The sequence below is a fragment of the Staurois parvus genome, unplaced genomic scaffold (assembly GCF_062004578.1).
Source record: "Staurois parvus isolate SC_StPar_1 unplaced genomic scaffold, SC_StPar_1.0 ptg000607l, whole genome shotgun sequence".
NCBI lineage: Eukaryota > Metazoa > Chordata > Amphibia > Anura > Ranidae > Staurois > Staurois parvus.
Window position 1 is genome coordinate 273,261 of NW_028318403.1, and position 26,848 is coordinate 300,108.

A 26,848-nucleotide genomic window follows, 5' to 3' on the forward strand; every position below is an offset into this window, starting at 1 on the left:
GAACATCAGTAGACACAGCCCAGACAGGTAGAGAACAGATCAATGTACCAGCAAACCTTTTTCACAGGATTGATTGCTTTCTAAGGGCTGTCCTTGTTTCACTGTTCCATTAGTGTGAATGTGTATATTTGCCATTACTTTAATTTCCTTTAAAGCCTAGGCGATACCTAGCATGGTTCTGCTAAACACCATGACCTGCCATGACCCTTGCATCATATGTGTTATTTCAAGTACATTATTCTCTTATGTAGAAGGAGATTTCCTAGTGAAACAGAGGTGCTCAGTATCACCCTCTTCAAGCACAGCTTGAAATAGGGACCATCTTGTGCTTTTTTTATTTTTTGAGCCCCCTTCACATCCACCATCTTTCTTAGGGTAGAGGTGCATAAAAAAGTGAGTAAGGTTAATGTATGGCTGGAGATGATGATTTATTGGATCTGTGCTTAATTTTTTCAAAATTTAAGGTGCCACCTCAAAGGAGATCTATTTCTATTGTTTATATATGCTGAAATGTATAACTTCATATTGTCCACCAAATTTGTCTATTGGTTAAAACTGAATCTCAGGAAACCTTAAAGCGAAGTTCCACCTAAAAAAAAAAATAAATAAAAGTCAGTAGCTACAAAAACTGTAGCTGCTGCCTTTTAAAGTACAGCCACTTCCCTGTCCCTCGGTCCAGCGGTGTCCTCACCACCGCTGGTTTCACCGGCCGTCTTCTCTCCCTGGTGCCGGCTTCTTTAGTGTGTGAGAAGCCCTGCGCTTTGTGAATGGCCCCGTAGTCTTCTGGGACAACTTACGCTTCCGATCGCTTAGGCGATTGCAGCGGAAGTGGGAGCAGATACCTGTCAAATTCGGGTACCCACTCCCAAAAGGTGCCAATCCTTAATGGGGAGCAGGGGGGCAAAGGCTTAAACCAGAACTTCCCCTTTTGGATGGAGCTCCGCTTTAAGGATTAATTCACACCATACGTGCAGAAAAACCGATGGAAACTGACATGCAGATTTCACTTGCAAAGACATCAGTTTACATCAGTTTTCCTGCATGCGTCAATGAGTTTTATACACATTGCTGTGCAGTAAAAGTCTGCACGTGATACTAGTGTTGTGGTGTGAACAGGGCACATAGAGAACAATTGACTAGTTGAGCCATTGCAGAACACGTGCAGAAAGAATTGACATCTTTGCACCACGGTGTGAACGAGTCCTAAAATGCTCGCTTGCAGTAGGGATGCACCTGCATTGCAACGTTAACCACTCGCTTATGCCTAGGGAACTTACCCGATCCTCCAGTCCTACAGGTTCCTCTGAGCTGCTAGATCAGTCCCCACAGCCTCTTTTTCCCTATGTTCTGGCGGTCTAAGGTTCTTTGACATTAGTGAAGCTGATGAATGTAAAGATGTCAGATCACTCCCCGCAGCCTCTTTTTTCCCTATACTCTGGCGATCTAAGGTCCTTGGCGTGATGGAGACCAATGGATGTAAGGATGCTGAGGAACAATCCACCCCGGAGCATGGAGATGGAGAGTCTGCTGGGGTAGTAGAGGATCAGGACAGTAAATCTTTTCTGTTCTCTAGGCATAAATTAAATTTGAACATTTGCAGTGTAGGTGCAGTCCCATTGCAAGAGAAGATTCTGAGGTTTCTTAAAGTTGGGCTTTAACCACTTCCCTCCAGAGGATTTACCCCCCCTTCCTGACCAGGCCATTTTTTGTAATACGGTGCTACATAAATTTAACTGACAATTGTGTAGTCATTCAGCACTGCAACCAAATGAAATTTACATCCTTTGTTTCCCCACAAATAGAGCTTTCTTTTGGTGGTAGTTGATCGCCTGTGCATCTTTTATTTTCCGCTCTATTAAAAAAAAAAAAAAAAAAAAAAAGACAATTTTGAGGAAAAAACAGTATTTTTGACTTTTTGCTATTAAACATATCCAGTAGAAAAAATTTTAAAAAATCTAATTTTTGTCACAAATTTAGGACAAAATGTATTCTGCAACATGTCTTTGCTAAAAATAAATCCCAATACATGTAAATTAATTGGTTTACGTGAACGTTATAGAGTTTACAAATGGCGATATATATACTGGTTTTTTTTTATTTTCACTAGTAATGGCGGTGATCAACGACTTATAGTGGGACTGCGACGGACATTCTGACACTGGGGGGAACTGACTTGGTGTCACTGACATCCCCAGTGACACCAATACAGTGATCAGTGCTAATAAAAAAAACTGACACTATAGTAGTGGCACTGGGCAGAAAGAGGTTAACATCTGGGGCGACCAAAGGGGTTAACTATGTGCCGTTTTACTAAGTGTGCTGTGTTAGTGCTTCACTGTAAGCACACTGCTTTGCATGGCTGTGCTATGTACAGCCATGCAAAGCAGCGTGCAGGAGATGACAGGGGAGAGAACTGCTTTGTTTACAAACAGTTGTCCCCCCTGTCGGAGAAGCTTGGCAATCACCTGGCGCCGGTGAGAAATCACCGGGCGGAACCCGGTGATTGACAGCCGCGAAAAGCAGCGCAGGTAAAGCAGGCGAGTAACTCACACGCACCCCCTACCCAGAAGTGTAAAATCACGTGTATATATACGTGATTTTGCATACAGCTGCAGCCCTGTAGCATTATTTCTGCTATGGGGCGGCACTAAAGTGGTTAAAGTATGTTAGAATTTATTTAAAATATGACTTTTGACCTAAATATATCAATATTTGCTTAAAAAAACATCTTTAGGAGAAACAGTGGTTGCCATTACTGACTGCTCTTTGCGCAAATGCTTATTATCCAGTTATTAAGTAACCCTGTCATCTCATGCTTACCTGTCAATGCTACATATCTTAGCTTCTTCATGAGCTATGGCACCTCGAGGATCCTCTTCATGTGACACACTTTCAGATGTATTGCATCTCTGGTCCCTCACCAGCCACTATGCCATTGTTCTGCCATTGCCTATGTCACTATTGTGTCCTGCAGTGACTTTGGGGCCAGGCAGAAGAAACCACAGCATCAGGGGACAAGGAATTCAACTCTCCTGTGTCAGATTAGTAGCACCATAGTTCTTGAAGAAAGCAAAGATTGACGGTGGGGGTGACAGGATGGGTAAGTATAACATCTCTTTTAAATATCTTAGCTTGTCCACCCCTTGAGGGTTAGGGACTGATGTGAATGTACAATATATATATATATATATGTGTGTGTGTAAAGTGCTGCGTAAATTGATGGCGCTATATAAGAACCTGGAATAACTAATAAATGGGGTAACATTTTTTCCACTTTTTAATTTTGCAATAGGTTTACTTCAGGTTGACAAAAATCTCGATTGCTATTGCTCTGCATACTTGTTTCTGGTCAGTGACCCAGAAAATATTGAAGCTCAGGGATGATCATAAGATATTACATAGTCCAGTTGAAAACAAAGACACTCGTCCATCTAGTTCAACCATTAGGGAAGGGAAAATAATTATACAATCCTATCCCCACAGTTGATCTAGAGGAAAGCAAAAAACCCTAATTAAGCTTGATCCAATTTGCTCCAGCAGGGGAAAAAATCCCTGATCCTTCCTGGTCCCTCAAGAGGCAACTAAGCATTTTTAAGATGAAAGTAAGTTGTGACAGCCCCCATTTTCCTCTTTGGAAAGGTCTACTTTAATGTTACATATATATATATTGTGAGAACAAGCTTAAAGGGTAGAGCTTTTACAGCATACAGTCACCCGCTTTCTTCTTTTTTAAGGGTCTTTTAGCCCAATTTTATTTAAAGGAAAGTTCCATACAATATGTTTCCCACGCAGGGGTATCCACCATCAACAGAAATGAAACAAATATTCAGCCTCCTGGCTCTCTCAGGTATACAGCTTGCAGCCCCTTTCTGCTCTGGCTCCCACCTCTCCTAGGTGGAACCCTCCTGACTCCTGGGCAACGACCTCCTGTCTGCCGGGATGGAGCTCAGAACCATGGTTAGGCCTCTACAAGAATGCCTGCACACACCTGTGCAATCAGTTTGCTGGCTGTTCACTAAACATTGACCCAGGATTGGAGATTTCATCCCTCCCAAATCACTTTGAAATCTCTAGGCCCCAGGTTCCAAAATGGGCTTTACGACTCAACGAGGAAACTGACAAACCAGTTTCCTCTGCATTAAGCAAACTGCCTGGAGCCCCTCAACCTGTATAGTTGAGAATCCTGGATTATAACCTTGCTTTAGACCATGGCAGGATACCGCACTGCCAATATATATATATATATATATATATATATATATACACATATATATATATATATATACATACAGTGAAGAACAGAAGTATTTGAACACCCTGCGATTTTGCAAATTCTCCCACTTAGAAATCATGGAGGGGTCTGAAATTCACATTGTAGGTGCATTCCCACTCTGAGAGACAGAATTTAAAAAACTAATTCAGGAAATCACATTCCTGTAGTTCTTGACCAGGTTTGCACACACTGCAACAGGGATTTTGGCCCACTCCTCCACACAGATCTCCTAGATCTGTCAGGTTTCGGGGCTGTCGCTGAGTAACACGGAGTTTCAGCTCCCTCCAAAGATGTTCTATTGGATTTAGGTCTGGAGACTGGCTAGGCCACTCCAGAACCTTGATATGCTTCTTACGGAGCCACTCCTTGGTTATCCTGGCTGTGTGCTTCGCGTCGTTGTCATGTTGGAAGACCCAGCCACGACCCATCATCAATGCTCTGACTGAGGGAAGGGGGTTGTTGCTCAAAATCTCACAAAAATGGCCCCATTCATCCTCTCCTGAATACAGTGCAGTCGTCCTGTCCCCTTCGCAGAAAAGCACCCCCAAAGCATGATGTTACCACCCCCATGCTTCACAGTAGGGATGATGTTCTTGGGATGCAACTCATCCTTTTTCCTCCAAACACAACGAGTGAAGTTTAGACCAAAAAGTTCTACTTTGGTCTCATCTGACCACATGACTTTCTCCCATGCCTCCTCTGGATCATCCAGATGGTTATTGGCAAACTTCAGACGGGCCTGGACATGTGATGACTTGAGCAGGGGAACCTTCCGTGCAATGCATGATTTGAAACCATGAAGACGTAGTGTTCTACCGACAGTGACCTTTGAAAGTGTGGTCCCAGCTCTCTTCATGTCATTGACCAGCTCCTCCCTTGTAGTTCTGGGCTGATTCCTCACCTTTCTTATCATCAATGATACCCCACGAGGTGAGATCTTGCATGGAGCCCCAGTCCGAGGGAGACTGACAGTCGTCTTTAGCCTCTTCCATTTTCTAACAATTGCTCCAACAGTTGATCTATTTTCACCAAGCTGCTTGGCAATTGCCCCGTAGCCCTTTCCAGCCTTGTGGAGGTCCACAATTTTGTCTCTGGTGTCTTTTGACAGCTCTTTGGTCTTGTCCATGGTAGTAGTTGGCGTCTGACTGACTGTGGAGTGGACGGGTGTCTTTAAAGAGCTCAGACAGGTGCTACTAAGTTAGATTAATGAGTGGGGTAGAGGTGGACTTTTTAAAGGCACAGTAACAGGTCTTTGAGAGCCAGAATTCTTGCGGTTTCTTAGGTGTTCAAATACTTATGTTCAGCAGTGCAAGACAAATAAATTCTTTAAAAATTATACAATGTGATTTCCTGAATTTGTTTTTTAATTCGGTCTCTCAGAGTGGGAATGCACCTACAATGTGAATTTCAGACCCCTCCATGATTTCTAAGTGGGAGAATTTGCAAAATCGCAGGGTGTTCAAATACTTATGTTCCTCACTGTATATATACACACACACACACATTTTTTGTGTTGACCTGCATACGAGAGGTAGACCGCAAACTTTGTTTTTTCAGTATTTTTTTGCCTTTAAAATTTTTGATTATCAAATCCCAGAACTATTGCTTTGTATGGTATGTTTTTTTTTTCCATCTTAAGTTACTACCAACAGCAGAATGGAGAAGTCCTGGAGCCTAGACAATTAGTTCTCACTCTGTTATGTTCTATATATTTTAATGTGTAATTCTTTTTTCCTTTCTGTTTAGGGCTCTGGGCACTGGTCAACAATGCTGGATATTGTGTTCACTTTGGAGATGCTGAGCTGTCACTCATGTCCACTTACAGAGGCTGCATGGAAGTGAATTTCTTTGGGACACTGGAGATCACTAAAGCTTTGTTACCCATGTTACGCAGTTCTAAAGGACGAATTGCGACTATTGGCAGCCCAGCTGGTAGGTACCATTCCAATATAATTCCCTTCATACTAATAAACAGCAACAATATTGTAAATTGACCTTGATCCTTGAAACATGTTATATATAGGTTTACCATGCTAACTGAAAGAATTTTCTAGGAAACACTTATACTAGAGCCATAGGTATAATCTGTCCTTGTAGCCACTATCTTTACCTCCCAATAGATGGGTGAAATTGCATCTTCCAAATGAAAAAAAAAAAAAACAATGTGTTGCTAGGGTTGCTTTGGAGGGCACCAACATCCCATCAAATTCCAACAGATAAAAAAGCTTTCAAAACCTGGGACCTTAAAGGTGTCCAATGATATACCACATATATAGAACACTGTTAAAAATCACACATTTATTCTAATCATAAAAGCATTTCCACATATGGTATATTTCGCCTTACACAGCAATTTTTTTTAGTATGGATTTAGTGCAAAAAATACATTTCACAGCATATCATTATTTTTTCCCACATTGTTCAATAACATTTGGCTTTTTCCATTGCTTGAACTTGATAATACAGATATTCACAACAACATTGGGAGGAGCGAATAAAGGAATTTATCACAGTGTACTTTGTGGGTCCAATATACCCCACTTCTTCAGGTTCTGTGAAACTATAAATCAAAAGTCAATCTTTTTTTTATCTTTTAACCACTTCAAGTCCAGACACTTTTACCCCCTTCCTGTCCAGGCCAATTTTCAGCTTTCAGTGCTATCACACTTTGAATGACAATTGCATGGTCATGCAACACTGTACCCATATGAATTTTTTAGCATTTTTTTGAGACAGATAAAACTTTATTTTGGTGGTATTTATTCACCTCTGGGATTTTTATTTTTTTGCTATATAAATGGAAAAGTCCAAACATTTTGAAAAAAAAAAAAAGTGTGTTTTCTTATAAAATTTTGCAAATAAATAATATTTGTTCATAAATCTTGGCCAAAATTTATTCAGCTATCTTTTTAGTAAAAATAAAATAACCCAAATTACTTTATAACCAAAAATTATAATTTTTCAAAACATTTTTTACATTTTTATTTTATGTTTTATATAATTTTTTTTTTACATACTGTCACCCTAGCAGTACAGTGTCACCATAGTGACGCTGTACTACTTGTGGGGGGGTGAAGATTTTTTTTTTTTTACATTGATTGCTTTTACACCCATAAAGGCTGTAAAAGCAATCATTTCTCCTTCTCTCTGGCTGCATTTTTGCAGCCATTGAGAAATACTGTAAGAGCCGTGATTGGTCACAGCTTGTCACATGGTACATGGCTGTTGTGAATAGTCTTGTACCATATGATCTCTGTGATCATTCACAGATTTCACAAGTAGTAAGCAATGATATCAGGAAGTGATATCTTGCTTACTACTATTCATGTGATCACTGATTGGCCAATCACTGATCACATGAATCAAGACCTCACACAGAGGTCCCATCCAGCAATCAGTGTTCTGCTGTGTCCTCCAGACACAGCGGGAACCAGATCGTTGTGCTGCTCGCTCCCAGGGAGCGTGCACAGGCAGTGAATGTGGAGGCCGTTTATAAACAGCCACCCGCTCCTGAACTGCTCCAGTCCAGCCATTTATGTACATGAAATTATACTCCTAAAGTGACAGAGCAAATAATACAAATAATAAAAATGTGAAAAATTATATATTAAAGTCCAACAAACAAAAGTCCCAAATTAAAGTCCAATGTCCCAAAAATTTGTGGGAAAAAAAATATATAGAACTCTAACACAAACTTCATAAATTTTCCAGCATGCTCACATCTTCAGTGAAAAAAACATTTGTTCCACACTCACCAAATACTGTGAATGTTCGAGCTAATATAGCTTTAAGAGACAAAAAGACGAGCCTGCAGGTGGAGTGTTATATCCTCAGATGTTGTAATACTCTTAAACGATTTCTCACCTTCCCAGATATTTCCACATAGGGTGATATAAAATATAAAAGAAAACAATGCCAATGGTATAATAATAATGTGTCACTTTATGAGTATATTTTGATGTTCAGTCATTTTTTGAACAGCAGCATTTATTTCAATTTATTGTTTATTCCTTTGGCGCAAGTTTTCTATATATTTTGTTTATGTACATGGGCCAGACGGGAAGTGGTTAATTAAATATTCAAACATTCTGATACCTTTAAAATCACCAAAGATGGAGTCTAAAACCTGGGCAATACCCACCCACACCTCCCCAGGGGAAGGCTTGGTGTGGTTGGGTGCCCCCCCCTTACTGTTGTGCCCAGGGCAGCTGCCCCTCCTGCCCACCCCTTGTCCCAGCCCTGTATGGCAGTACAGATCAAACCCATACTTGAACTAACAACTAATTCAGTAACTGGAAACCTACTTATCCTCCATTCAAGGTGCCATTATCTCAGATGTTAAAAAAAATATTTTTGTAGCAACTTTTACTATTTAAATGATTTGTTAAATAAAGATAAAGCAATTTAAACTGTTGGTTAACTTAGACTACCCTCACTATCATGACATGGATGCAGATCTCATCACATTTTATGAGCCATTCATCCAGAAAAAAAAGAGTTCCCAAATGTTTTCTCCCAAGTATATAATTAAACCACAGAGTCCATTTGTGTCATCACACCCTTTTAAGCTGTTCCTTTCAGCTGTCACAGTACCTGCCTAGTGATTATTACAAGCTATGAAAAGGTTTGTTAAAAGAGCAATCATTGTGTCTGTACACCAACGGTGTTGTGGTTTCCAGGCTGTGCAGCTGGTCTCATGAATTTGTGTCAAGTGATAAGTATATGTGGTCTGTAATAACCAGTACCCATAAATGGCCAGAGATGCCCAACAACACTGATAAGCATTACTTGTTCTCATTATGCTTTTATAGGACAAACACTTGTATGGAAGAAGCAGGCATTTTTTAATTTTTTTTTTTTTTTAATTTCATGATGGAAAAAAAAAAAACAATGGCTTTAATGCTCCTTTAACTGAAGCGGATTTATGGTGTTCATTTAAATCTGCAGTAGGTGTAGTATATACAAGGAAGAGCAACCCATTTGACAGTTCTTTTGAACCTGCAACAGAAAAATGATGGCTAGGATCTGTTTGGATAATCTATGCAATCCCCACTTTTATTGAATCCCATGTGTATACCTTCAGTGGATAACGTTTGTTAAATAAAACATGATCTGCTTTTTGACAGGTGAGCATTCATTCCCGTTCTTGGCTGCCTATGGATCTTCCAAAGCTGCTCTATGTCGAGTAATGGACACATTTCGCCATGAGCTGATGCCTTGGGGAGTTAAAGTCAGTGTGATACAGCCAGGATCCTACAGAACCGGTGTGTAACTAAAGATTTCATAACCTGTTTCAAGTAACAATATATGCAATGACTTACCTCCTTAGACCCAGTCTGCAATAGGAAGAAAGGGTCAGCTGCGCACCGGAGGATAGATGGATATAGTGTGTATTTATTAATCCATAGGACACAGAAAAGACCAGGACATGATTACAGGACCTGTTAACGTGTTTCACACGATCTCGTGCTTAATCATCATTATGATTAAGGTCCTGTATTCATGTTCTGGTGTTTTGTGTGTCCTATGGATTAATAAATACACACTATATTCATCTATCCTCTGGTGTGCGGCTGACCCTTTCTTCCTATTGCATCGTGAGGGGTGGCGAGCCAGAACCTGTTGGGGATTGATCTGGATTGTTTGCCTGAGCTGTATACCTTTGTTCTTTGGACTTAGACCCAGTCTCGGTGGACAAAATGGCAACTTACTGATTTGGCAGTATCCACAGACAGCTTAACTCTCTAAGACAGAAATTGAGTCATTTTACTTCAAATTACAAGGAATGTTTTTCTAGACTTTTGAAGTGTAAGCATGGCTGAGTCCTCTCTCTGCAATGAAGTAAAACTAATTGAGAAAACATGAGAAAAGCAGGGAGGGTTGCCTAAGACTATTCTAAATAGAATAAAACAAGAAGTGAAAGGGCAGGTTCCACATAATAGCAAGTTTTAGTGGTGCAGCACCATCACTAGATGTCAGTCTACATCAGAACATCAATAATGTAATGAGAAATACATAATAGTTGGGACACAGCATAACCTCTTCCACATACTCCACTACAAAGCTGTATGTGTATGCCAGAAGCCTTCAGTTCTTTTTCTCTGGGCCCAGCACAGTAGTAACAGTTCTATATTTTTACTGGCTCCATGAATGATATAAACATAGATATTATAATCAGACAGACTATTTGTGAAATATTGAAAGAAATATGAAGGCTGCCAGATTGAACGATTTCTAAACATACAAGTTGCCTGGTTACCTATGGATTGAGTACTTTGAGTAACTGGCCTGGAACGAGCATGCAGATTAAAACACTGGAGTGAAGTCAGGACTTCTAGCAGCTAGCATCTCCAATAGAAAGTCAACAAAGACAGACTCCATATTTTCTCAGTAAGTTTCCCTTAAATAGAAACACTATTTTATTTTCAATATTAGTAAACAACGGTTCAATTCATATATTTCTGAATTTTATTTTTTTTTATTTTTTTGAAGCCTGTCTAAGCTACATATGTCTTTGTTCCAACTGTAATGGCTGATATAAAACATTGTTTTGCCTTTTGATAATATAATAACAAACTACAGTATATCCTCCAAATTGCTGCAATGAATATTTAAATGCAGGAAAAAACTTAGTCCATTGTACAGTCTCCTGAGGGTCTGATTACTCATAAACAATAAAAAACTTTATTAACAGCTTAAAGAGTCAACTTACCAAAGTCAATATCTGATTTTTCTTTAAAGTTGTCTTTCTTGGAAGATTTTCATTCTATTACCATTGCATTCTAACTAGTTTTGGATCTCTCCTCACTTTTGTCCTTTAGGACATACAAAGAGAGTGAAAAAACTGACATGTTGATAACCCCTCCTTACTCTACCCAAAACTAAAAAAAAAAGAGACAAAAATGACAAAACACGTATTTTTTACACTTTAAGAATGCCTGCCACAGTGCTTGCGTTAGTTGAGTCTACTCAGTCATCCATCTTCCAATTTATTAGTTGGGTTGAGCAAAGAAACATATGAATGCAGTGTTGTGATATGACCATCTTTTGGAGTTTTTACCCATTTGAGATCACAAGGGTCATTACTGTACTTAGATAACTTTCAGTTTTGTTTAACCTCCGAAACAAACAAATGACAAACTGTCCAGACATCATAATTGGTCTGGTAGACCACAAGGGATCAACACGATCTAGACATATCAGATAAGGGGAAATGTCCATTTTCCATTTGGCTTTCATTAATTAGACCTGGTTTTTAAAAACAGAGTTTGTTCTGACCAACATTTTTTTTTTATTATAAGTAACACAATTGACATTACATTATTGTACTATCCAGCAGACAATTTCCTGTCCTTAAGCTTTTTCTTTTATCAGTAAAATCATCTGATATATTCTTTTATTGCAATTTGGCGTTCCCTAATATTATGACTGATCAACTTCTAGTAGCATGAGTTTGTTGTTATTCTAAAACACTTACCGGTATATTTTCATTCAGACATGTATTGTATATGAGGGCATCATTTAAATGTAGTACAATTTCGATTTATTTTTCCACTTATTTTGAAACACTGTAAAGTTTGCTGTATTAAAATCCACTTAATTAGATTTTAGTATAAACAAAGCATATGTATCCAGTAGACTCAACTGGGATGTACAGCATTTTATGAACTCCAGTACAATTGCTGTCAGTGTAAAAAAAAAAAAAACAATTAGCCATGGCACCAATAAAATAAAACTGTGTATATGATGTATTTCATTTGAAAAGACAGTAAAAAATATAAGTAGAACTCCAAAACTTAGCTTTTCTTTCTATGGTTAATTTGTAAAAGAACAAAAAGACTTTTCCTATCCTTGTGTGCAAGTCAGCAGTGGCGAAACCCATCAAGGAAAGTTGGTTTTGGGTTGATACATCAATGTATGTACAGTAGTCTTTTTTTGACAAATTAAACACAGAAAGAAGAGCCAAGCTTTTAGTGCAGGTTATATTTTTTCCTTTCCACCAAAAGTGGAAACAGGCTGTGGTAGCCAGCACCCTGGTTGACATGTGGGATGAAAGGAACAAGTCTGGAGTGGAGTCATGAGTTTGAGTTGAAAAGACAACTCACCCAAATGGTGGTTCCAGCAACATTTAAAGCTGAACTCCAGCTTTTGTTACACTTTACATAGTTTGTTTGGGCCAAGCTGGCACAAACGAACTATGTCTCTCACTATCATGTGATGCCGCTGGATGTGCTGTATAAACTGTTTGTACCTGAGGCTACAAACAGCATACAGCACTGTATTTCAGGTGCAAGCCGAGACCTTTCTGGAACATAGTAGAATCTGTCTGAGCGGCGTTCAGCTACTTATTGAAAGCAATGTATTCCATTAATGAATACAAAGCTTCCTGTGACTGGATGAGTCAGAGGCTGTGACATCATCAGCCTGCGTCTCTGACTCAGCCAATCAGAGACAGATTTTATTGTATTCTTGGTATGAGACAGGAAGGTCTTGGCTCGCACCTGGAACACAGTGCAGCTACATACAGTTTATACAGCACATCCAGAGGCCTCACATGTTAGTGAGAGCTATGGTTCAAATGGGCCAGTTTACAGCAAACTATGCAAAGTGCAACAAAATCTAGAAATCAGCTTTAAGCTGGTCATAGATGATTAGTTTTTTTTCTGTTCAGCCAAGAAAAAAAAAGAATGGATTCCTCCATCCACACAAATGAGATGGATGGAAGAATTTCCCCCACTGGCAGATTGTATTCTAACAGCAGGACTCTCCGCTGTCAAAATACACAGATCAGTGACTGCAGCCACTGATCAACAAATATTTTCCAACATTCCTAATTAATATCTGTTGAACAGGAATGGCCACACATGGATCAAAATCCGTACAGTCCCTGCTAAATTGACAAAGTTTCAATCCATCATTAGTTTCAGGCCAGCATTAGAGTGCAGGATCCACGTGCTCTAATCATATTCTGAGCCGACTATGAAGCAGGTAGCATGTCAAAAATATTATATTGAAGGTCACCAGTTAATTTATTTACTGCAAATCCTTTAAAATATTTGACTTTTAAGTGACTTTTTTTGCTTGCCACCAGGTGCACATGATGACAAAAGCCATTGGGAAAATCAGCACAAGAAACTGCTCTCCAATTTGCCTAATGAACTCCTCCAAGAGTATGGTGAGGAATATATCTGTGAAACCCAAAACCTCTTCCTCGAATATGGGAAGACAGCACACACTGACTTCAGTCCTGTGATAGACAGTATAACTGATGCCATCTTATCTGAGAACCCTAAAGTGAAATATTATGCTGGCAAGCAGTTATGGATCCTTTACTTCATTGGAATATATTTACCTCATTGCATCAGCGACAGTTTCTTCAAGAGCTTATTCCTGAAGGGTAAACTCCGGCCCAGAGCTCTGCGAAAACAGAAGAACAATGAGTAGGAGTTATCTCATCAAGCCATGCAATTTGTATGTTGAACCATGACAAATTATTTTCTCTGGGAGCCAACTTAGCTGCGTTTCAAGCAAATCAAAATAATATAAAAAGGCACTGACTGTGACCACAGTGGAATGGAGATAGACATCTGCATTATATTAAAGCGGAACTAAACCCTCTTTTCCTTTACAGCTCAAGATGGCACCAAAGATGGTGCCTCCATTTAGATCTGCAGTTCTCACGGTGCTGCACATATGATCAGCTATGACACCATGGGAAGCATACAAGCATCTGTGATAGTTATCACCAGAAGTGTACTTTGAATGCAACTAGTTTTGGGAAATGGTTAAAAATGTGGATTTAGTTCTGCTTTAAGTTAGATGAACAACCTGGGCAACCGCATAGGGAACAGTTGTATAATGGCATTAACCATTCAAATGCACTGTAGATTTCCTTTCTATTTTGTGATGGTAAAAGTGCCTTCTAAAAATAAGGAAAATCTTCAACACTTTAAATGACTGGAAATTTAGAAGCTGCAATTACCCTAGAAAACTTTTACGCAGTTATTTTATATTATTAATGATCCAATACCTATGCCAAGCAGGATACTTTGCCTTTTATATATTATTTGTTCATCTCCCTTGAAGGGATATTCCACTTTATATTATCAATTTGAAAGGATACGGTCCCTCAGATCCTTAAAACATGCAACCTCACTGCAGTAGGAGACCAAGTTGAGTTTCTTTGGCTTAGAAGATGTCTGACCCAGAACATGATTTCAAAAAATCTACCTTAAACTCTATTTTTAACTTTTTTTTTTATATTCATCATTCACACTCTGATTGTCCTCGTCTTTGAAGATCTTTACATGTATTCACACAAATGTGAAGCACATGACGCACAGGTTTATTTATGATGCTGAGAGCAATGGTGTGTAGTAGATCAATCAAGCATTTGGCTTCATGAGTCTGATTTCATAAAATTGTCTAGAGGTGAAATCTGATTACTCTATGAACGGTTCATGTGTTATTTAAGATGAATTGATAAGACATAATTTAAAGTGTAAGTCCAGCCAAGCCTTTTTTTAATTGTAGATTTTTATAGAGTAGCGAGGGATTAGAACCCCTGTCGGGTTTCACTGCTATCTGGGGGCAGATTTCCTCTAACTTACCGTCAACTGTGACAACAGTTTTACCAGATAGGAAGGGAAGTAAAGTTTGCTTTAGGGACACATAAATAAATGAGTTGTTGCAGGTTCTAACCTACTCTACTAAAAAAAAAAATGTACATTTCTTTCTCTGTTCCTGTTAGAAATTTCCTTCACTTCCTATCTATATCACAGGGATTGAAAGTGAGCAGAAAATTCTGTAACACAGCCCTGGATAGCAGTAAAATCTGACAGGGCTTCAAATCCCTCCCCACTGTATCCAAAACTAAATTAAACAAATGCTTTAATAACATTTTAACAAAAGTTATGTTTTATTAAAACTAAGTCAAGCTAAACTTAAAAAGCCTCCAACAGTATATTTTTAGCAGAATAATCAGCCATGAAAAGTTTTTAAGAGTAAAAGTTCTGCCTAAAAGTAGGAACCTGAACCTCTTTTACTTACTGAAGGTCTGTGCACTTTTGTAATTTAGTTTAACTTTGTTAAGGGGAGCTTGATTTCTCTTGCTTTTTGGGTACCCCCTGCTAAACCGATATTCAGTAACAAAGTAAAACTAATTCACAAACTAGAGAAGGTTTTCTAAAGTGTTTAAAGGCTTACATTAAGCATGTGTGGTCATTTTATAGCAACAACATAGACATTCATGAAACTATTTAAACCCCAAACTACTTATTTCCTATTAGGGTGGGCTTCCATGCTGATCATGGCCAGTTAAAATCTAGTACCTATGCCTGCACAATAAAGCCCTGTAGACTTGAATGGGACTTACCCGTACTGCTATAGCATTGGCCCACGCAAGTCTATGGGATGTTTCTGCACAGATGTGGGCAACTGTAGATTTTTACCACCCAGGATCCCAGGATGTAAGCAAACTGAAAAGTTGCCCCTGTAGTAGGTAAGATTGTATCAAAACAAAACAGCCTCCTGCACTTGAGTGTGGTCCTGGCTTCCAAATAAAGCGCTGACATGTCTTTCTGCCCCATTCAAGAAGTGTGGGTAGCCTTTCGTGCAACACTACAAAAAAAACAAAGGGTGCATTCGGCTTGGCAGGCGCATTAACATCGAACAATTTTATAAATAAATAAAATGGATATAGTGATAAAAAAGCGATATGCTCACAAACACATGTGAAAAACGAGTGTATCATAAATAATAGATAATACTGCCTCCAGATTTTTTTGTAAGAAGAGAATTCGTCCCTTGAAACGCGTAAGCCACATAGGACGCTGATGGTTCTTCTCATGCTACCATTTGAGCAGTTTGGATCTGGAGGCAGTCTCATCTGTTATTTATAATATGCTCGTTTTTCACATGTGTTTGTATATCACTTGGTTTTATTTATCAATAAAATTGTTTGACAGTAATGCACTAGGCAGGTGCACCCTCTGTTTGTTGTTTTGTAGGCAAGATTGTATTTGGAGGGTTATTATAGTGTAGTTTAGGGCAATGGTGAGGGGGCAGTTTATTTAATTTATGAACATGTCCTTTAAATCAGGATATTGTAATTTAGCATTTTGGGATATGACACAATCCTTATTTTTTTTTCCTTTGTTCAAACCCTCCTTCATTCCATCCTAAAAAGCAAATCTTTGTTGACATAATCTTCATCACCATTTTTATGATTTTGTTCATTATTTTAAATTAACCACCTTGCTTCATGGTCAGAAGAATATTTGACTATATCCAACAGGGACTGCTGTGACTTTTACCAATACCGTCAGCTCTTTTGGATGATTATACAGTATATACTGTAAGCTGGCTTAGAGTATATTGCCATGGTTATATAAACACATGTATACTCAATGGTGACTTAGTAGAAAAAAAATTATAGCTAAAAGTCAAGGAACATAGTGCAAATGACTGATGTCTTATTCCGAAAAAACATTACCATTGTAACCCATAAACACAACAACACTTTACTCACTCTGCTCCAAATATGAGAAATTTGATTAGTTTATCTTAAATTCAAAAGCAACAATTTGTTATTTTTAATATATGCCTTTTCCATCTATTATTGAGCTAATTGGTGGAACTTTAAATGCATAGTTAAATACACAGTTGCAGTACATATATCTTTGTTTTACCTTTCTAAGGATTTGTAATTCATTACAGGCAATCTTTTTGGTTTACATATATTGCACATTGCATATTGCACAGTCCGTAAGATCATTCTGCTACTTCTAGTTCAGCTTTACTGTTCCTCAATCCCCTTCCTGCTACTTGGACAGAGGTGATGATGTCGATTTATTGACCAATTACCAATCTGAATGGGAAGAGTGACACAGGAAGCCAGGGTGGAAAGGGAAACCTTTGGCCTTAAAGGAAATCCATCCAACTGGCCTTATTATGGTAGAAATGTCTCCTGTGAGCTAGGGAAAATGTGCCAAAAGGGGGGGGGTTTAATAAGTGAATTGTAATAAAGTACTTATAGGAGAACTAAAGGAACAAATGCTTACCTTAGTTCCAATGGTCTGATGCTTGCGAGGTCCCCCTTGCCAGCATCTTCTCAATTTTTTCCAGTTGCCGGTCAGCTGTTTTAATTGGCTGGTGTAGGATGACGCCTCAATGTGCAAGCACAGGAGTGCAGTCATTCTGCCACACTGGTGGTCTGCCTGAATGTAAACTGAGCTGCACATGCGCAGCTCAGTATTTATCCCAAAGCAGGTTGCGATCAGGAAGTTAAGTGCACTTTATTGCAGAAGAAACATTGCATCTCTTCTGTAATAAAAAACCTGCCTACCGGTTTTATTTTTTAAATTTATTTCTGCGTTAATGAGCTGAAAAAGATGAATGATGCTCTGTAAACATTTATGAACTCTCCTAAATATAATACAATGGCATAATCACAATTAATCCCTATCATATAGCTTTTTTTTGCTAAGTTAGAACAACACATTTCTCCATTTGGAATTCTTCCAGCATTGACTTTCGTTGCAGTTTTCTGCATTTCATCACAAAACATCTCTGAGCCACAAGGTTGATATTGACTTTCCTCTCCCAGGCTCTGTGTTTGTAGGTCTGAACAGGGAGCAGATAGTTATATAATGTCCAGTTACTGTCAATGTCTGTAGGTCTACTGACTGAGGACTGAAAGGGAGAGTATCTACACCAGGGGCAGACTGACAACTCATGGGGCCCCCGGGCAATAGGGGATCATGGGGCCTCTGTGTCCTGGCCCAAACTCAAAAAAGCCTAAGAAAAAGGTACCAGGGGCATCTCATGGGGCCCTCTACTGACCCCAGGCCCTCGGGCAGTGCCCGAGTTTCCAAATGGTCAGTCTGGACCTGATCTACACTGAGATCCACTAGCTGAACATATACTACCACTGGCTTATCCAAGAAATATATGTGTTACCTGCCTGGCTGTGAAGGAGGATGAATGCAAACCATAAAATGAACTAAATTACAAAACTTTGGTAAAACTGTAAAAAAATGTATGTAACTAAAACTGTAAGTAACTAAAATTGACATATTTAAAGTAAATAATGACACTCATACTTGCTATGGTACCTTCTCAAAACAAAAAAAAAAAGTTCTGATCCATGTATAAGACCTTAGATAGTGATGCAACAATAACGAGATCTTTGCATCCAAGTAGGTTCTTAAAGCAAGCTAGGTCTTCAGCAACCCTGGAAGAAAAAGTCCTTTCTGTCTCTATTGAGATTATCTCCAAATAATAATGCGGGCCATAAATCTAGTATCACTGAGTTAAACTTGTTGCGTACATTTCTTGGTATAATACTTTAACATTCTACAAATGGGAAACGGCTTGATACATAAGACTCCTAAGAGTTATTAGACTACCCTGGTTTCTACTGTAGAGAATCTCCAAACACCATTTGCATAGTCCTAACATATTACACATTGCCTTGACACAGACAGAGCATATATGACCATTTCTAATATAAACCAATATTTGTCCACACATGAAATCAATGGTGTTATTAAAATTCCTATCAAAATTTCTGTGTTTAACCTCAAAATCAAGACTGCTGCATCATATATCTAGCTAAATAGGAATTTTAGAATCATACTTGCGTGAGATGTATGATGATTTGGTTATGTTATAATTATTGCGCTTTAAAAAAAATCAAACTATTTTTCTAAGGCATAAAAGTGCTTTCTCATTTCAATTCTTGTCTAGTTTTTAGAAAATAAAAAGTTTATATTTTTACATAAAACCACATTAAATTGTGTGATAAAAACTTGTAAAATATGACGTGTCTGTGTGTTTAATTTCATGATTAAGGAAAGAGTCATGATTGCCAAAATTGACTATGGGTGGAACTGATGCTATAAACATGATCAGCTGGAATAATGAAAGATTGGTAGAATATAGATGACTGATTTGATCTAATGGCCTTAAGACTTGTCCACTGCAAAAATTGAGTCAATCTGCTGGGTTTTTCCTTTGTTTTAAGTTTGATCTTATTTAAAAGTGATAAGCTTGAAAACCCAAGAAAATAGGAGTGCAGTACCAATGATTGTTGAAAGACAACAACCCAGTCATTCCAGTGTATGTGGTGAGCGGGGGGGTTGGGTTTCATGTTCCCCCTACATCAGAACTTATAAACTGGCTCCTTTATTCAATAGGCATTTTTTAGAAGCTTTTTTACTAAAACTTTGCTAAAGAAGCCAGTTTATACGTTTATTCCAGAGTTGACTTAAACTTCTAACTATACTTTTTATGGCTAGAATTCCACTTTAAGATACAATGGCGAAAGTAATTATTTGATCCCCTACAGATTTTGTGTGTCCATTTACAAAGAAATGAAGGGTCTAATCATTTTTATCATAGGTGTATTTTAAACGACAGCGACAAAATATCAACCAAAAATCCAGACAAAACATGATACAAATGTTATAAATTGAGTTGCAGTTTAGTAAATAAAATAAGTATTTGATCCCCTACCAACCAACAATAATTCTGGCTCACAGACTAGCTATGTGCTCATGTGGTACAATATATATATATATATATATATATATAAATAAATAAATCTCTCTCTATATATACGCATTCATATATATATATATATATATATATATATATATATATATATATACACACATATACATATATACACACACACATAAATTATATAATAAAATCAAATAGCACCAGAAGGAATCTCTATTTGTGTGATTAAAATGATATAAATTTAATTTGGGTACAGTGTTGCATGACTGCGCAGTTGTCAGCAAGGCTACTTTAACACTGATCTAGCAAAAATGATTTTACTGCATTTTTACTGTGATTTTACAGTGTTTTTGCAACGTTTCTACAGGACATGTGACTCAAAAATGCACCACGGGTGCATTTCTGCCATGTTTTTTCATTTTTTCAATGTGGAGGTACGTTTTTGACTGATCACAACGGATCAGTGTGAAAAGTCACATAGGTATACATGGTCACGTTTTTCTTCCTCTTTTCTTAAATGCAAAAGCAGAAGAAAAATGGATACATGTGAAAGCAGCCTTAAAGTAGCGCAATGATGTATAGCAAAAAATGGCCTGGTCAGGAAAGGGGTAAAACCTACAGGAGGGCAAGTGGGTAAATCTATAATTTTTAAGATCTAAGACCAAATATTTTGCAAAATTATATCTCCCCAGTTTTTTATTTATTTAGACAGGACCACGTTTTTTAATTCCCACAAAATTAACATTACAGTCTATTTTTGTCATGATCCACTAACTGGTCAAGAGTTTTGGTTATTGGGGGGTGGAGCCTAGCTATGGCGGCGTAGGAGAGCACAGTGCGGGTGCTCTCCGAGGCCTCTACATTGCTCCAGATGCCTGCAGATTTGAAAGCCTAATAGCCAGGGACCTACCTGAGAGTGGCTGGACCCGGAGCGGAGTCGGCGGTCCCGAGGGCGGTGGGAAGACTACGGCATCGGGGCTCGCCGGAGGCTCGTAGGAGGAAGTCCGGCCTGACGTGCGGGGCTGCTGGGAAGACGAGGAAATGCGGCGTGACCACGTGGTCAGCCGCAGAGGAGTACTGGGTAGGGGAAAAGCCGGCTGATGTTTCCGAGGTGAGAGGGAAGACGCCGGTTCGCTCCCCCCCCCAGCACACGAGCGAGATTTCATATGGATAGCCTACTCCCCTGTGTGAAAGGAACCTACACACGGGAGTGGGATTTGACAGAAGAAAAGACCCAGAGGAATCCCCTGAAGAGAGTAACTGAAGTCTGAAGCTTTCTGCTGTCGGCCTGTAGCTGTCTCAACAGAAGAAAAGCAAGTAGAGGGTGAGTGCGAGCAGCTTGGGCTGGCCAATATTATTTAATAGTGACTGTGGTTTAAAGGGAAAAGAAGATATGTGAAGGGGGATTCCCTGGGGGGATTGAATGAGACAAGGAGGAATTAGCAGCCCTAGAAGGAGAATATAGTGGAAAAGCGGACAACAATAAGTGTGGATTAAAAACTGGGTCCCTGGCTTACACTCTTTCATTCACTGTGGTTCCTGTATTTAAGAAAATAAGACGCACAGAAGAGATGAAGAATAAAAATGTAAAAAGTAGTGGACTAAAGGGGTCTCAAACTGGTACAATAAAAAAATATATACGTCCCAAGGAAATGTGACTCCAGAAAGGTCTCAAGGTGTTGGTGAAAAAAGTGAACTGGAAATGAGCTTGGAAGGTAGCCCTAGACTCTCCCTGGGAACGAAATATAGTAGTCAACAAGTAATAGACAATTTGGAGATGAGAGGACCGGAAAGTGAACTACAAGCACCGAATAAGAAAGATGACAGATATGTTTAAAAATCTAGAAAAATCAATAAAGCAAGAACTGGCAATTATACGGAGTGACTTGGGGCAGATGTTATTGAGGGTGAAGGGGACGGAGGAAAGAGTTAAAAATCATGCCCAATATATCTCCGATTTAGAAAAAAGGACAATAGATATCAGGAAAGATAAAAAAAAATTGCTATACAAGATGGAGATGCAAGAAAATAGGGATAGGAGAAATAATCTTAGGGTAAGAGGGGTTCCAGAGCTTGCAAAGGGGGAAGAAATACGAGGACTTGTCTGTAAAATTTTAAACTCCATAATGGACAGACCAGAAACAGAATTGGTTAACCTGGAAGGTGTTTTTAGAATAGGAAGGATCCAACAAGGAAGTGGAAAAGAGAAACCGAGAGATATAATTGTCTTATTCCAGAAGCTGGGAGATAAAGAAGAGATCTGGAGAAAGATTCAGGGAAGATCAATTATTAAATATGGAGAAAAGGACATACAGATTTTTGCGGATTTAACATCGGAGACATTATGGAGAAATAGATCTTTGAAACCCCTGTTTGAGCAGATGAAAAAACAGAATGTGTACTATAGATGGGGTATCCCAGAGTGTTTAATCGGATGAAAGAATGGAGTTACAGCTTATTTGAGATTCCCTGAGGACTTAAGAGACTTCTGTGATAGACTTGATTTACAAATTATAGAGATTCCTGGTTGGGAGGAGGAAGAAAGATTGTGGAGCTAGAGGAAAGGAAGATTGGCAGTTAGTTAGAAGAAGGAGATAGGGGATAGAGGGAAGGGGGAGATGGTGATTGGGTTTTTTTTTTCTTTCCTTATGAGGTAGCTCTTTTTTGTCTTTTTTGGGTCTTAAGAATTGCTGGAACCATATTGAATTTATTAGATAGATCTGGGGTATCTGGGGTGGTGGGAAGTAGGGGGTGCCGTTCATGAGTTCAACCCCAAGGTGGTAGATCTATGCTGGGTTTGGACCCTCAAACAGTTGAACAGTTGCATAAAAATAATATAACAAAAGAGATAATGCAGAAAGTTAAAAAAAAAGAAAGAAGAATTAGAGAACATGATGGAAGAGGAGAAGAGGAGAGCCTTTAATAAAGTGATATGTGAAAGGCATAGACGGGGGGATAGACCAGGAAAGTTTTTAATGAGAGTTTTGAGTAAAAAGAATAGGAACTATATAGATAAAATAAAAAACCCCAAGGGAGAACTGGTTCACTCAACTAAAGATATTGTGAAGGTGTTTAAGGATTATTATAGTAAACTATATAATATTGCCTCCCATGATTCTATAAATAAGGATGGAACAGCAATTATTGAAAAAAGAAGGTTATACTTAAAAAATGCAGGTTTACTGAAGTTAAATGAAGAACTTCTGAATTCCCTAGATTCTGAAATTACATATGAAAAAATAAAGATAGCATTAAAAAGCTCCATGACGGGTAAACCTCCAGGGCCAGATGGATACACTGTTAGATACTATAAAAAATACAGTGAATTTTTAATACCTAAATTGAAGTCCTATTTTAATGCCTTGGGGGAGAGATGGAAATGAGACGGGAATCTCTGCAGGCTCAGGTGGTCCTTAAATGAAAACAAACAAGGCGCACTCTCATCGTGCATTACCGTGGTATGCCACGTAATTTATTAAATAAAAAAGGATGCTTGTCCGCATCATTAGACACAGTTGTATTGTGACTGTTTTTGTGGATCACTCATACTGCCTATAATCACGTTGGCTTGTGAGTATACATCCTTTTTTATTTAATAAATTACGTGGTATACCACGGTAATGCACGATGAGAGTGCGCCCTTGTTTGTTTTCATTTACCAGTGGTCAGATTTCCCGATCTCAGAAGGGCAGCACCTCTTCGATTGGCATTTTGGCAATTCCTTGGTTTGCATGAAGATTGGAGCGCTGCTTTCGTTTGTCTATCAGGTGGTCCTTATTCATAAGGAAGGAAAATATGCCTGATACCCAAATACCACCCTACCCTTAATCTTCACTCCTCACAAGACCTCCCTGGTCTCCACCTCCCATGCCCGACTGCAGGACTTCTCCAGGACTTCCCCCATCCTCTGGAACTCACTGCCCCAATCCATCAGACTGTCACCTACCCTCCTCACCTTTAGGTACACCCTGAAAACCCATCTCTTCAGGGAAGCCTACCCCGCCCTCACCTAACAGCCGATCTCCTCCACTCCTCCTACCACTCCATCCCCCACAGCCACTTCCTCCTGTACCACTATCCCCTCCCTCCTAGATTGTAAGCTCGAAAGAGCAGGGCCCTTGACCCCCTCGTGTTTTTTGTTACTGTATTGTCTCATGTTCTGTCCCCCACTATAATGTACAGCACTGAGCAAACCTTTTAGCGCTATATAAATACTGTATAATAATAATCATAATAAATGCCTCCCAGTGCTCAAGCTATAGACCAATATCGTTATTGAATACAGATACGAAGCTATATGCAAAGATTTTAGCAAATAGGCTGAAAGATTTAATGCTCGAGTGGATACATGGGGATCAGGTGGTTTTTGACCAAGGGAGAGAGGGCAGAGATAAAGGGTTGAGATCCTTGTTGCTTCTTTAGAAAAGTAGAAAGGGGAAGACTCCGGTGGTGGTGCTTTCAGTTGATGTGGAGAAGGCATTCGATAGAGTTATGTGCGGGTTTATGATGGATACATTGGAGGTCTTGGGAGTGGGAGCTAGAATGAGAGCATGGATAGGAAAGTTGTATAAGAGCCCTCTGCAGTGGTTATGGTAAATGGGGGGATGTCAGAGTCTTTTGGGATGACAAATGGAACAAGACAGGGTTGCCGACTGTCCCCATTGTTGTATGTTTTGTCCTTGGAATCTCTGTTGTCAACAATAAGGAAAAACTCAGATATAAAGGGAATATGTATAGGAAATACAGAACATAAGGTGGCCGCTTTTGCGGGTGATCTATTGTTTTATGTTGGAGATCCAAGGATAACGCTCCCTAATTTAATGAGGACATTGAAGGAATATGAGGAGTTGTCAAATCTAAAAATCAACCCTACTAAAACAGAGATACTAAATATAAATCTTCCAAATAATGAAAAAGAGGGGATACAAAGGGAGTTTCCCTTTGGAAAGAGAGAGAATTAAAATATTTAGGGGTAAAACTTACTTCTTCATATAAAAATCTGTATAAATCAAATTATATAGCAATGTTAAATGAGATTAGAGAGGAGTTAAAGAGATTAGGAGGAGGAAATCCGTCCTGGGTAGGACGTGTAAATTTGATAAAAATTATAATTGTCCCCAAAATCCTATATAAATTCCAAATGGTCCCTATCAAACTTCCAGAGGTATATTTTAAGATAATTAAAAATATGATGATGATATACTTTTACACATAAAACAGTTTATATTTTCTATTTCAAATTTGTATTTAATTTTTCCTGGAATTCTGTTTACGTAAATATGGCTGATTCTGCAAGACTTTTTAATGTAACAAATACATTATTTTTTCTATAGAAGATGTAAATGTATCTACTCTCTCTCATACTATCCAACAGAGAGGAGGCTAAGCAATATGTAATATTTGGCCTTGGTACAGACACACATGACACACGCAGGTTAAACATCAATTAAAGGTTAAGTTCCCACACCTGTGGCTTTTTAAATTCCAATTAGTGTCTGTGTATAAATAGTCAATGAGTTTGTTAACTCTCACATGGATGCACTAAGCAGGCTAGACACTGAGCTACAGGGAGCAGACTGTCAAAAGACCTGTGTAACAAGGTAATGGAACTTTAAAAAGAAGGAAAAGAATATAAAAAGATATCCAAAGCCTTGAATATGCCAGTAAGTACTGTTCATTAAGAAGTGGAAAATCCAGGGATCTCTTGATACAAAGCCATGGTCAGGTAGAAAGATTGCAGCCACAACTGCCAGAAGAATTATTCGAGATACAAAGAAAAACCCACAGGAAACCTCAGTAGAGATGCAAGCTGCTCTGGAAAATGACGGTTGCAAGGAGCACAATAAAACGATACTAAAACAAAAATGAGCTGCATGGTCGAGTTGCCAGAAAGAAGCCTTTACTGCACCAATGATACAAAAAAATCTGGTTACAATATGTCTGACAACATCTTGACATGCCTCACAGCTTCAGCCACACTGTAGCCTGGAGTGACAAGACCAGAATATAGCTTTATGGTCACCACCACACGCACTGTGTTTGGAGAGGGGTCAACAAAGCCTATAGCGACAAGAATACAATCCTCATTGTGAACCATGGTGGTGGGTCATTTATGTTTTGGGGGTGTGTGAGCTCTAAAGACAAGGGGAATCGTGTTAAAATTGATGGTAAAAATGCATGCTCAATAAAATTTCACATTTCAGGAAGTTTGCAAAGATCAGAGGCTCTCTGAACAGACATAGGAGCAGCTGAGGAAGACCTGATGGAGTACTATAGTCCACTGGACCCAAGGGTAATTTTATATACTTGTACCTTATATTGTCTTATACCTACTGCATTGTTTTGAACAGGTTTTGCCAGATGCCTGTAACCTGTCTGCACAGGTGTGCAGGGGTCGATATATACACAGGTCTGAAGAAAGCGCAGGGCTGTGGCCAGTGTGGAGACCACTCCCAGTGTGGGAGATGAAAGGTCTCACCCAGGGTCAGGGGGCCCCAGCCAAAAACCGACAGACAGAGGGTCTTATCAAGGGGTTAGAGGTGCCCCAGCCAGAGGCCAGGAGACAGCAGGTCTCAGTTTCAGGAGTAAGGTCGGCTCCTATCGGGGTGTCAGGAGAACTCCAATCTAAAGGCCAGATGTGGGTCATGCAGCAGGAGGCTGTGACTAAAGGCTAGAGAGCCAAGTATCCAGGAGAGCTGGACAACAAAAGGAATGGTGAGAGAAGCAGCCATGCTGCTGACAAGTGAGTCGGGTGGCTCATTTTTCCGTTTATTTGAATAAAAGTGGGCTGCTATACCCTAAATCACAGTTTTGGACTGGTGCAACTCATCTACCGCTTGAGCTTAACCACCCCAATTCCATAGATTGGTGCTTGGATGAGGGCAAGACAGTGGAGTTCCGGATCCTCGCATGCCAGAACAGTGAGTCGGTCAGTAACTTTGTATGCTCTGCAGTGTATGTAGAATTGGGTATGTGTCTCAGCCCTTGAAGAGACAGTACTCAAGGTTGAACTATGCAAGTGTGTTGTAGCTGTGCAGTGCAGTGACTGTG

General features: G+C 39.1%; 1 protein-coding gene across 1 annotated transcript in view; it reads left to right on the forward strand.

Moving 5' to 3' along the window:
* The window catches only part of HSD11B2 (hydroxysteroid 11-beta dehydrogenase 2), a 77,089-nt gene extending 57,996 nt beyond the window's left edge, over positions 1-19,093 (forward strand). The window contains exons 3-5 of the mRNA XM_089692846.1: positions 6,020-6,205; positions 9,400-9,537; positions 13,365-19,093. Coding sequence (XP_089548972.1) covers positions 6,020-6,205; positions 9,400-9,537; positions 13,365-13,717 — 677 coding nt within the window. The 3' untranslated portion in view covers positions 13,718-19,093. The remainder of the gene's footprint in view (positions 1-6,019; positions 6,206-9,399; positions 9,538-13,364) is intronic.
* The last annotated feature ends 7,755 nt before the right edge of the window (positions 19,094-26,848 follow it).